A 12,925-nucleotide genomic window follows, 5' to 3' on the forward strand; every position below is an offset into this window, starting at 1 on the left:
TCTCGGCCTGCAGGAAGGCCCAGGGCAGCCTGGACTGGTCAGTGACCATCTCCGAGTGTCCATCAAGGGTCAGTGTCCAGCTTGACCCTGACCTCTCCGGCCAGGATGGCGCTGATCTCGGCCTGCATGAAGGCCCAGGGCAGCCTGGACTGGTCAGTGACCACCCCAAGTGGCCCTCAGGGGTCCCTGTCCCGCTCGACCCGGACCTCTCCGGCCAGGATGGCGCTGATCTCGGCCTGCAGGAAGGCCCAGGGCAGCCTCGACTGGTCAGTGGCCATCTCCGAGTGACCCTCAGGGGTCCCTGTCCCGCTTGATCCTCACGTCCCCGGCCAGGATGGCGCTGATCTCGGCCTGCAGGAAGGCCCAGGGCAGCCTGGACTGGTCAGTGGCCACCCCAAGTGGCCCTCAGGGGTCCCTGTCCCGCTCGACCCTCACGTCCCCGGCCAGGATGGCGCTGATCTCGGCCTGCAGGAAGGCCCAGGGCAGCCAGGACGGTCAGTGGCCACCCCGAGTGTCCCTCAGGGGTCCCTGTCCCGCTTGATCCTCACGTCCCCGGTCAGGATGGCGCTGATCTCGGCCTGCAGGAAGGCCCAGGGCAGCCTCGACTGGTCAGTGACCATCTCCGAGTGACCCTCAGGGGTCCCTGTCCCGCTCGACCCTCACGTCCCCGGCCAGGATGGCGCTGATCTCGGCCTGCAGGAAGGCCCAGGGCAGCCTCGACTGGTCAGTGACCATCTCCGAGTGACCCTCAGGGGTCCCTGTCCCGCTTGACCCCGACCTCTCCGGCCAGGATGGCGCTGATCTCGGCCTGCAGGAAGGCCCAGGGCCGGCCGGAGCCGGCCAGCGGGCAGCGCCCGCCGCTGGGGCAGTGCCCGGCGCGGCCGGGCCCGCGGGCGCGGATGGCGCGGCGGGCGCACGGGAAGCAGAAGCGGTGCCGGGCCGCGGCCGGGCACTGCACGAGGTGCGCGTCCCGCAGCAGCCGCCGGCAGCGCCCGCAGCTCAGCGTCCCGCCCGCCCCCTATTTGCATAATCCCGCCCCCATGGTTCCTCCAGCCCCGCGATCCCCGGGGGGGTTTTGGGTGCCCCCTCCCCAAATTAAGGATCCCATTCCCAATGGAGACACCGGGGTTCCTTTGTCCACCCCTTCCGGTGTCCTTGTCCCCTCCCGGGGGTCCCCGTCCCCTCCCCTGGCTCCGTTGTCCTCTCCCCGTTTTCCTTTGTCCCCTCCTCTGTATCCCCCCCCCCCCTTCCCCGAACATGGTACAGCCCAAGCCACGCCCCGTTTGAAGCCTCGTCCAATCAGCGCAGCCTCTTCCGCCGGCCACGCCCCCCCGCGAGCCACGGGCAGCGAGGTGCGAAGGTGGGGGGGGGGGGGAGCCTTGGGGCCCCCCCCAAAATTGAGACCCCGCCCCCAAAATTGGGACCCCCGCCCCCCGAAATTGGGACCCTCACCCCCCAAAATTGGGACCCCCACCCTAAAATTGGGACCCCCTCCCCAACACTGGGACCCCCTCCCCAAAATTTGCACCCCCAAAAAGCCCCCAAGGCCTGGGAATGCCCCAATTCCAGGGCCTGGGAATGGCCCCAAAACGGGGACCCCTCCCCAAAATTGGGACCCCAGCCCCAAAACTGGGACCCCCGCCCCAAAACTGGGACCCCCACCCTAAATTGGGCCCTCACCCCAAAATATTGGGACCCCACCCCAAAATTTGCACCCCCAAAAAACCCCCAAGGCCTGGGAATGCCCCAATTCCGGGGCCTGCGAATGGCCCCAAAATGGGGACCCCTCCCCAAAATGGGGACCCCATCCCCAAAATTGGGACCCCCACCCTAAATTGGGACCCCCACACCCAAAATGGGGACCCCTCCCCAAAATGGAGACCCACTCCCCAAAATTGGGAACCCCACCCCAAAATTGGGACCCCCCACCCTAAATTGGGACCCCCACCCCAAAACTGAGACCCCTCCCCCAAAACTGGGACCCCACCCCAAAATGGGGACCCCTCCCCAAAACTGAGACCCCACCCCAAAATGGGGACCCCTCCCCAAAACTGAGACCCCACCCCAAAATTGGGACCCCCACCCTAAATTGGGACCCCCACCCCAAAACTGAGACCCCTCCCCAAAACTGAGACCCCACCCCAAAATGGGGACCCCCTCCCTAAAACTGAGACCCCACCCCAAAATGGGGACCCCCACCTCAAAACTGAGACCCCACCCCAAATCTGAGACCCCACCCCAAAACTGAGACCCCACCCCAAAATGGGGACCCCTCCCCAAAACTGAGACCCCACCCCAAAATGGGGACCCCTCCCCAAAACTGGGACCCCACCCCAAAACTGAGACCCCTCCCCAAAACTGGGACCCCACCCCAAAATGGGGACCCCTCCCCAAAACTGAGGACCCCACCCCAAAATGGGGACCCCTCCCCAAAACTGGGACCCCACCCCAAAACTGAGACCCCTCCCCAAAACTGGGACCCCACCCCAAAATGGGGACCCCTCCCCAAAACTGGGACCCCCCCCCAACCCCCGAGGATCCTCCTGGGGTTGGGATCTGCGGGGTCTCGGATTTCATTCCAGCTCCGGGACCCCTCCCCAAAAAAGGGGTCGGGACCCCCAAAAAGGGGCCGGGCCCCCCCAGGATGGAGCCCCCGACCTGCGGCAGCCCCGGAGAGTGGCAACCGGTGAGGGGGGGACACCGGGGACATCCCTGCCCCCCCCGGTGTCCCCAGTGTCCCCAAATGTCCCCAATGCCCCCAGTGTCCCCCGATGTCCCCAGTGTCCCCAGTGTCCCCAATCCCCTGATGTCCCCAATCCCCCAATGTCCCCGATGTCCCCATGTCCCCAGTGTCCCCCGGTGTCCCCAGTGTCCCCAGTGTCCCAATGTCCCCAGTGTCCCTAGAGTCCCCAGAGTCCCCCGATGTCCCCAATGTCCCCAATGTCCCCAATGTCCCCAGTGTCCCCCGATGTCCGCAGTGTCCCCAATCCCCCCATGTCCCCAATGTCCCCAGTGTCCCCAATGTCCCCATTGTCCCCAGAGTCCCCAGAGTCCCCAATGTCCCCAGTGTCCCCAATGTCCCAAGTGTCCCCAGAGTGCCCCCGCTGTCCCTGCTGTCCCCACTGTCCCCAATGCCCCCAATGTCCCCAATGTCCCCAATGCCCCCAATGTCCCCACTGTCCCCAATGCCCCCAATGTCCCCAATTTCCCCAATGTCCCCAATGTCCCCAATCCCCCCAGTGTCCCCAATGCCCCCTGGTGTCCCCAATCCCCCCGCTGTCCCCAATGTCCCCGCTGTCCCCAATGTCCCCAATCCCCCCGCTGTCCCTGCTGTCCCCAGTGTCCTCGCTGTCCCCAATGTCCCCAGTGTCCCCGCTGTCCCCAATGCCCCCGCTGTCCCCAATGTCCCCAGTGTCCCCGCTGTCCCCTCTGTCCTCGCTATCCCCCAATGTCCCCAGTGTCCCCGCTGTCCCCAGTGTCCCCGCTGTCCCCAATGTCCCCCAATGTCCCCAGGTCCCCCCGGGACTGGCGCTCGCTGCTGCCCGAGCTGGCCCAGGTGGTGCCCTGGCCCCGCGGCGGGGGAGGGGCGCGCTCCGAGGTACGGGGGGACAGGAGGGGACATCGAGGGGACACTGAGGGGAGGTGACACCAGGGACAGGTGACCAGGACAGGTGACCCCGGGACAGGTGTCAGGGGGAGGTGACAGGGACAGGTGACACCAGGACAGGTGACAGGGACAGGTGACATGGACAGGTGACACTGGGACAGGTGACATGGACAGGTGACAGGGACAGGTGACAGGGACAGGTGACACCGGGACAGGTGACAGGGACAGGTGACAGGGGAGGTGACACGGGGACAGGTGACACTGGGGACAGGTGACACAGGGACAGGTGACAGGGACAGGTGACACGGGGACAGGTGACAGGGACAGGTGACATGGACAGGTGACAGGGACAGGTGACAGGGACAGGTGACATGGACAGGTGACAGGGACAGGGACAGGTGACACGGGGACAGGTGACACCGCACAGGTGACAGGGACAGGTGACAGGGGAGGTGACACCGTGACAGGTGACACCGCACAGGTGACACCACACAGGTGACAGGGGGACAGGTGACAGGGACAGGTGACAGGGGAGGTGACAGGGACAGGTGACACCGTGACAGGTGACACAGGGACAGGTGACAGGGACAGGTGACAGGGGAGGTGACAGGGACAGGTGACACCGGGACAGGTGACACAGGGACAGGTGACAGGGACAGGTGACACCGGGACAGGTGACATGGACAGGTGACACGGGGACAGGTGACACTGGGGACAGGTGACAGGGACAGGTGACAGGGGAGGTGACAGGGACAGGTGACACCGTGACAGGTGACACAGGGACAGGTGACAGGGACAGGTGACAGGGGAGGTGACAGGGACAGGTGACACCGGGACAGGTGACACAGGGACAGGTGACAGGGACAGGTGACACCGGGACAGGTGACATGGACAGGTGACACGGGGACAGGTGACACTGGGGACAGGTGACAGGGACAGGTGACAGGGACAGGGACAGGTGACACAGGGACGGGTGACAGGGACAGGTGACACCGCACAGCTGACAGGTGACAGGTGACATGGACAGGTGACACGGGGACAGGTGACATGGACAGGTGACATGGACAGGTGACATGGACAGGTGACAGGTGACAGGTGACAGGTGCCAGGGAGGTGACACCAGGACAGGTGACACCAGGACAGGTGACACCAGGACAGGTGACAGGTGACAGGTGCCAGGGAGGTGACACCAGGACAGGTGACACCAGGACAGGTGACACCAGGACAGGTGACAGGTGACAGGTGCCAGGGAGGTGACACCAGGACAGGTGACACCAGGACAGGTGACACCAGGACAGGTGACAGGTGACAGGTGCCAGGGAGGTGACACCAGGACAGGTGACACCAGGACAGGTGACACCAGGACAGGTGACAGGTGACAGGTGCCAGGGAGGTGGCCGCGCTGTCCCCGTGTCCCCGCAGGTGCAGGTGCTGCAGAACGTCCTGGCTTACCTGGAGTTCCTGCAGGAGCGCGTGCGGGCGGCGCGGGCGGCCGCGGGTCAGCGGGACCCCTCCCCAAATTCGGGACCCCCACCCAAATTCGGGACCCCTCCCAAATTCGGGACCCCCACCCAAATTCGGGACCCCTCCCCAAATTAGGGAACCCACCCCAAATTCGGGACCCCAACCCAAATTCGGGACCCCCACCCAAATTCGGGACCCCTCCCCCAATTCGGGACCCCCTCCCCAAATTCGGGACCCCTCCCCAAATTCGGGACCCCCCCAATTCGGGACCCTACCACCCCAAATTCGGGACCCCTCCCCAAATTCGGGACCCCCCCAATTCGGGACCCCACCACCCCCAAATTCGGGACCCCTCCCCAAATTCGGGACCCCCCCAAATTCGGGACCCCCCAAATTCGGGACCCCCCCCCGAATTTTGAACGCACCCCAAATTTGGGAACCCACCCCAAATTCGGGACCCCCCCCAAATTCGGGATCCCTCCCCGTATTTTGAACCCACCCCAAATTCGGGACCCCCCCCAATTCAGGACCCCCGCAGACCCCTCCCCAAATGATCCCGACCCCCCAAAAAAAACCCCAAAATCCCCTTTAAACGCCCCAAAATCCCCCCCAAACCCCTCCCCAAATCCCCTTTAACCCCCGCAGACCCCTCCCCAAATGATCCCGACCCCCAAAAAAACCCCAAAATCTCCTTTAATCCCCCCCAAAAACCCCCTTTAAACCCCTTGGACCCCCAAACCCTTCCCCAAATCCCCTTTAAACCCCCGCAGACCCCTCCCCAACTGATCCCGACCCCCAAAAAAAAACCCCAAATCCCCTTTAAACGCCCCAAAATCCCCCCAAACCCCTCCCCAAATCCCCTTTAACCCCCGCAGACCCCTCCCCAAATTATCCCGACCCCCCAAAAAACCCCAAAATCTCCTTTAATCCCCCCAAAAATCCCCTTTAAACCCCTTGGACCCCCAAACCCCTCCCCAAATCCCATTTAACCCCCGCCCAGACCCCTCCCCAAATTATCCCGACCCCCCAAAAAAACCCCAAAATCTCCTTTAATCCCCGCAAAAAGTCCTCTTTAAACCCCTTGGACCCCCAAACCCCTCCCCAAATCCCATTTAAACCCCTGCAGACCCCTCCCCAAATGATCCCGACCCCCCAAAAAAACCCCAAATCCCCTTTAATCCCCCCAAAATCCCCCCAGGCCTCCCCCCCCTGCGGGGACACCCCAGAGCCGCCCCCCCCCAGCCTTGGGGACATCGAGGCCAGGTGGGGACATTTGGGGACATTTGGGGACATTTGGGGGGCAGTTTAAGGGAAATCTGGGGGTTTTAGGGTTAAATTTTGGGGGTTTTGTGGTGAAATTTTGGGTTTTTTTTGGTGACATTTCGAGGTTTTTTGGGGTTTTCCAGGCGAAGTTTTGGGGTTTTTTTGGGGAAATTTTGGGGGTTTTTTGGTGACATTTCGAGGGTTTTTTGGGGTTTTCCAGGGGAAGTTTTGGGGTTTTTTTGGGGGAAATTTTGGGGGTTTTGTGCTGAAATTTTGGGGTTTTTTTGGTGACATTTCAAGGTTTTTTGGGGTTTTCCAGGGGATGTTTTGGGGGTTTTAGGGTTAAATTTTGGGGGTTTTGTGGTGAAATTTTGGGGTCTTTTTGGTGACATTTTGAGGGGTTTTTGGGGTTTTCCAGGGGAAGTTTTGGGGTTTTTTTGGGGGAAATTTTGGGGGTTTTGTGGTGAAATTTTGGGGTTTTTTTGGTGACATTTCGAGGTTTTTTGGGGTTTTCCAGGGGAAGTTTTGGGGGTTTTAGGGTTAAATTTTGGGGGTTTTGTGGTGAAATTTTGGGTTTTTTTGGTGACATTTCGAGGTTTTTTTGGGGTTTTCCAGGGGAAGTTTTGGGGCTTTTTTGGGGGGAAATTTTGGGAGTTTTGTGGTGAAATTTTGGGGTTTTTTGGTGACATTTTGAGGTTTTTTGGGGTTTTCCAGGGGAGTTTATGGGTTTTTTTGGGGGAAATTTTGGGGTTTTTTTGGTGATATTTCAAGGTTTCTTGGGGTTTTCCAGGGGAAGTTTTGGGGCTTTTTTGGGGGGAAATTTTGGGGGTTTTGTGGTGAACATTTTGGGGGTTTTTTTGGTGACATTTCGAGGTTTTTTTGGGGTTTTCCGGGAAATTTTGGGGGGAAATTTTTTGGGGGAAAGATTTGGGGGTTGGGGAGGAAATTTTGGGGGTTTTGGGGGGGAAATTTTGGGGTTTTGTGGAGCTTTTGGGGAGAAATTTTGGAAAGTTTTTTTTGTTTGTTTTTCTTGCAAAACTTCAAGGTTTTTTTTTTTTTGTGTTTTTCAGGGGAAATTTTAGGATCTTTTAGGGTTTTCTTGGGGGCCTTCGGGTTGAAATTTTTTTTTTTTTCTTTTGCAAAATTCCGAGGGTTTCTCTGGTGTTTCCAAGGGGAAATTTGAGAGCTTTTGGGGGATTTTGGGAGGAAAATCTGAAGCTTTTTTTGGGGGTTTTTTTTTGGTTTTTTGATTTTTTTTTGGGGTTTTTTTTTCTTTTTTTTTTTTTTTTTTGATTTTTGTTTTTTGTTACATTACAAAGGGTTTGAAATTTTTTTTTTTTGTTCTTTCCGACTTGAAGTTTTGGGGATATTTTGGGGTGATTTTATGCACAATTTTGGGGTGTGTGTCCCCCCCCCCCCCCCAGGGAGGAGGAAGAGGAAGAAGAGGAGGAGGAGGAGGAGGAGGAGGAAGACACCAGTCCCTGGCTCTGCCAAACTGGGCCGGACTGGGAGCCCCCCCTGAGCCCCCCCCCAGCCGCGGGGGGGGGTCCTGGGGCTCAGCCCCTCCCTCTTCACCCCCCCCGAGCCCCCGAGCCCCCCGAGGGCATCGTCAGAGGTGGGGGAGGGGAGATTTGGGCTTTTTTGGGTTTTTTTTTTTTGGGGGGGGAATTCTGAGGAGGAGCTGGGGGGGGGGGATTTGGATTTTTGGGGTTTTTCCTTGTGTTTTTTTTGGGGGGGGGGGTTAGATGGAATGTGGCAGTTTTGGGGTGTTTTGGGCCTTTCTGGGTTTTTTTTTTTTTGAGGGATTTTGGGGAGGGGTTGGGGCAAATTTGGATTTTTTGGGGCTTTTTATGTGATTTCTGGAGGATTTGGGGGGGTTTTGGTGGAATTTTGGGGGGTCTTGGGCTTATGGGGTTTTTCTTTTTATGAATTTTTTGGGGGATTGGAGGAAATTTTTTGTTGTTGTTGCTGTTTTTGGGGGGCGTTTTAGGGGGGAAATTCGAGATTTTATGGGGGAATTGGGGAGATTTTTGAGATCTTTTTGGGGTTATTTTTATTGGGGTTTTTTTTTGGGGGGGTGTTGGGGGTCCGGGGATGTCCCCTTCCCCTCCCCTCCCCCCCCCCAGTGTCACTTTGTGTCCCCTCCCCCCCCTCCCAGAGCTGTTCCCGGATGCGCAGCTCAGCCCCCAGGTGCGTGCGGTCCCCTGCCCCCCCCCGGTGTCACCTCCCACCCCTCGGTGTCACCTCCCACCCCCTCGGTGTCACCTCCCCGGTGTCACCTCCCCGGTGTCACCTCCCACCCCAGTGCCACCCCCGGTGTCACCTCCCTGTCCTCAGTGTCACCTCCTCGGTGTCACCACCCCCCCCCTCGGTGTCACCTCCCCGGTGTCACCTCCCACCCCTCAGTGCCACCCCTGCTGTCACCTCCCCCCCCCTCGGTGTCACCTCCCCGGTGTCACCTCCCCCCCCCTCGGTGTCACCTCCCCGGTGTCACCTCCCTGTCCTCAGTGCCACCCCCGGTGTCACCTCCCCCCCCTCGGTGTCACCTCCTCGGTGTCACCTCCCACCCCTCAGTGCCACCCCCGGTGTCACCTCCCCCCCTCTCGGGGTCACCTCCCCGGTGTCACCTCCCCCCCCTCGGGGTCACCTCCCCGGTGTCACCTCCCTGTCCTCAGTGCCACCGCCGGTGTCACCTCCCTGTCCTCAGTGTCACCTCCTCGGTGTCACCTCCCACCCCAGTGCCACCCTCGGTGTCACCTCCCCCCTCTCGGTGTCACCTCCTCGGTGTCACCTCCCACCCCCAGTGCCACCCCCGGTGTCACCTCCCTGTCCTCAGTGTCCTCAGTGTCACCTCCTCGGTGTCACCTCCCACCCCTCAGTGCCACTCCCGGTGTCACCTCCCTCCCCTCAGTGTCACCCTAGTGCCATCCTCATTGTCACCCTCAGTGCCACCCCAGTGTCACCTCCCACCCCAGTGCCACCCCGGTGTCACCTCCCTGTCCTCAGTGTCACCTCCCTCGGTGTCACCACCCCCCCCTCGGTGTCACCTCCCCGGTGTCACCTCCCTGTCCTCAGTGCCACCGCCGGTGTCACCTCCCTGTCCTCAGTGTCACCTCCTCGGTGTCACCTCCCACCCCTCAGTGTGCCACCCCGGTGTCACCTCCCTCCCCTCGGTGTCACCCTAGTGCCATCCTCATTGTCACCCTCAGTGCCACCCCAGTGTCACCTCCCTCCCTTCAGTGTCACCCCGGTGTCACCTCCCTCCCCTCGGTGTCACCCCAGTGCCACCTCCACCATCAGTGTCACCCCCAGTGCCACCCCCGGTGTCACCTCCCTCTCCTCCGTGTCACCCTCAGTGCCACCCTGGTGTCACCTCCCTCCCCTCAGTGCCACCCCGGTGTCACCTCCCTGTCCTCAGTGTCACCCTAGTGCCATCCTCATTGTCGCCCTCAGTGCCACCCTGGTGTCACCTCGCTCCCCTCAGTGTCACCCCAGTGCCACCTCCACCATCTGTCACGCCCAGTGCCATCCCCGGTGTCACCTCCCTGTCCTCCGTGTCACCCTCAGTGCCACCCTGGTGTCACCCTCCTGCCCTCATTGTCACCCTCCCCCTCTCTCCAACGCCACCCCGGTGTCACCCCGGTGCCACCCCGGTGCCACCTCGCTGTCCCCTGTCCCCACAGGACCCGGCGGGCTCCAGTGGCCCCGAGAGGACCCGGGGGGGGACTCGCGGCCGGGGACAGGGACAGGGACAGAGACACGGACGGGGACAAGGACAGGAACGGGGACAGGGACAAGGACAAGGACGGGGACAGGGACAAGGACAAGGACGGGGACAAGGACAGGAACGGGGACAGGGACAGGGACAGGGACGGGGACGGGGACGGGGACAAGGACAGGGACGGGGACAAGGACAGGAACGGGGACAGGGACAAGGACGGGGACAAGGACAAGGACAAGGACAAGGACAAGGACAAGGACAGGGACAGGGACAAGGACAGGGACAGGGACAGGGACAAGGACAGGGACAGGGGACAGGGACAAGGACAAGGACAAGGACAGGGACAGGGACGTCCCCGCAAGCGCAAGTGCGTCAACGGCTTCATCATGTTCTGCCGTGTGAACCGCCGCGAGTACATGAGGTGACACCTGGGGACATCGGGGACACTGGGGACATCGGGGACACTGGGGGCATCGGGGACATTGGGGACATCAGGGACACTGGGGACATCAGGGACATTGGGGACACCTGGGGATATTGGAGACACTGGGGACACTGGGGGCATTGGGGACATCGGGGACATCAGGGATATGGGGGACATTGGGGACACCTGGGGATGTTGGGAACATTGGGGACACTGGGGACACCTGGGGATGTTGGGGACATTGGGGACATCGGGGACATCAGGGACACTGGGGACATTTGGGACACCTGGGGATGTCGGGGACACTGGGGACATCGGGGACATCAGGGACACTGGGGACATTGGGGACACTGGGGGCATTGGGGACACCTGGGGACATTGGGGGACAGTGGGGACATGAGGACAAAGGGACAGCGAGAGGGGACAGGGGGACAATGGAGGGGGACAGGAGGACGCGGGGACAGCACAGGGGGAACCTCGGGGACACCCGAGGACCCTGGGGAGGGGACAGGGGGGGTTGGTGGCACCACGGTGACACCGCGGTGACACGGGGGGGGTGGTGGCACTTCGGTGGCACCGCGGTGACACGGGGGGTTGGTGGCACCGAGGGTGACACCGCGGGTGACACGGGGGGGGGTTGGTGGCACCGTGGTGGCACCGAGGTGACACCGCGCGGTGACACGGGGGGAGGTGGCACTGAGGTGGCACCGAGGGTGACACCGCGGTGACACGGGGGGGTGGTGGCACTTCGGTGGCACCGAGGTGACACCGCGGTGACACAGGGGGGGGTGGTGGCACTTCGGTGACACCGCGGTGACACGGGGGGGGTTGGTGGCACTGAGGTGGCACCGAGGTGACACCACGGTGACATGGGGGGGGTGGTGGCACCGAGGTGACACGGGGGGGGGTTGGTGGCACTTCGGTGGCACCGAGGTGACACCGCGGTGACACGGGGGGGTGGTGGCACTTCGGTGGCACCGAGGTGACACCGCGGTGACAGCGCCATCCCCGGCCTCACCTCCACGGCGGCCACGCGGGACCTGGCCCAGCTCTGGCGCAGCCTCAGCCCCGAGGAGCGCCGCCCCTACTGGTTTGTACTGGTTTGGACTGGTTTATACTGGTTTGGACTGGTTTATACTGGTTTATACTGGTTTGGACTGGTTTGGACTGGTTTTCAGTGGTTTGTACCAGTGCAAACTGGTTTATACTGGGATGCCTCGCAGTGTGGTCCCTACTGGTTTATACTGGTCCCTACTGGTTTATACTGGTCCATACTGGTTTATACTGGTTTGTACTGGTTTATGCTGGTCCATACTGGTCTGTACTGGTTTATACTGGTCTGTACTGGTCCCGCAGCCGGCGCGCGCGGCGCTTCAGCCTCCAGCACGACCGGATGGTGCGGCCGGACCGCGGCGGCGACGGCGACGGCGACAGCGACGGCGACAGCGCGGCCGCGCCCCTGCGGCTGCTGCTGGCGGCACGCGCGGAGCCCGGGGACGGCGTGTGACAGCCTGGGGACAGCTGGGGACAGATGGGGACACCCTGGGGACACCCTGGGGACACCTGGGGACAGCCTGGGGACAGCTGGGGACAGCCTGGGGACAGATGGGGACACCCTGGGGACAGCTGGGGACACCCTGGGGACAGCTGGGGACAGCCTGGGGACAGATGGGGACACCCTGGGGACAGCTGGGGACACCCTGGGGACACCCTGGGGACAGCCTGGGGACAGCTGGGGACAGCCTGGGGACAGCTGGGGACAGCCTGGGGACACCCTGGGGACAGCTGGGGACAGCCTGGGGACAGATGGGGACACCCTGGGGACAGCTGGGGACAGCTGGGGACAGCTGGGGACAGCCTGGGGACACCCTGGGGACAGCTGGGGACAGCTGGGGACAGATGGGGACACCCTGGGGACAGCTGGGGACAGCTGGGGACAGCTGGGGACAGCCTGGGGACACCCTGGGGACAGCTGGGGACAGCTGGGGACAGATGGGGACACCCTGGGGACAGCTGGGGACACCCTGGGGGACACCCTGGGGACAGCTGGGGACAGCTGGGGACAGATGGGGACACCCTGGGGACACCCTGGGGACAGCTGGGGACAGATGGGGACAGCTGGGGACAGCTGGGGACAGCTGTGTGTCCCCCTCCGGGGTGCTGTCCCTGTCCCGGTTCTTGTCACCGTCCGGGTTGTTGTCACCGTTGTGTCCCCGACAGCGCAGCTAGGGACACCCTGGGGACAGCTGGGACAGCCTGGTGTCCCCTGCAGGGTGTTGTCCCCGTCCCAGTTCGTGTCCCCGTTGTGTCCCCAGCATGTCCCCGTCCCAGTTCGTGTCCCCGTTGTGTCCCCAGCATGTCCCCGTCCCAGTTCCTGTCCCATGTTTGTGTCCCCGTCCCAGTTCGTGTCCCCATGATGTCCCCATCCCAGTTCGTGTCCCCGTTG

The 12,925-nt window shown here is 61.8% G+C and overlaps 1 protein-coding gene across 1 annotated transcript; it reads left to right on the top strand.

Moving 5' to 3' along the window:
* Window positions 1-10,219: 10,219 nt before the first annotated feature.
* Window positions 10,220-12,441, top strand: MEIOSIN (meiosis initiator). The gene is made up of 3 exons (XM_068179148.1): window positions 10,220-10,476; window positions 11,480-11,569; window positions 11,836-12,441. Exons 1-3 carry the CDS (start codon window positions 10,442-10,444, stop codon window positions 11,984-11,986), a joined length of 276 nt encoding a protein of 91 aa, XP_068035249.1. The 5' UTR covers window positions 10,220-10,441; the 3' UTR covers window positions 11,987-12,441.
* The last annotated feature ends 484 nt before the right edge of the window (window positions 12,442-12,925 follow it).

Source organism: Anomalospiza imberbis, unplaced genomic scaffold (genome assembly GCF_031753505.1).
Source record: "Anomalospiza imberbis isolate Cuckoo-Finch-1a 21T00152 unplaced genomic scaffold, ASM3175350v1 scaffold_764, whole genome shotgun sequence".
NCBI classification, from domain to species: Eukaryota; Metazoa; Chordata; class Aves; order Passeriformes; family Viduidae; genus Anomalospiza; species Anomalospiza imberbis.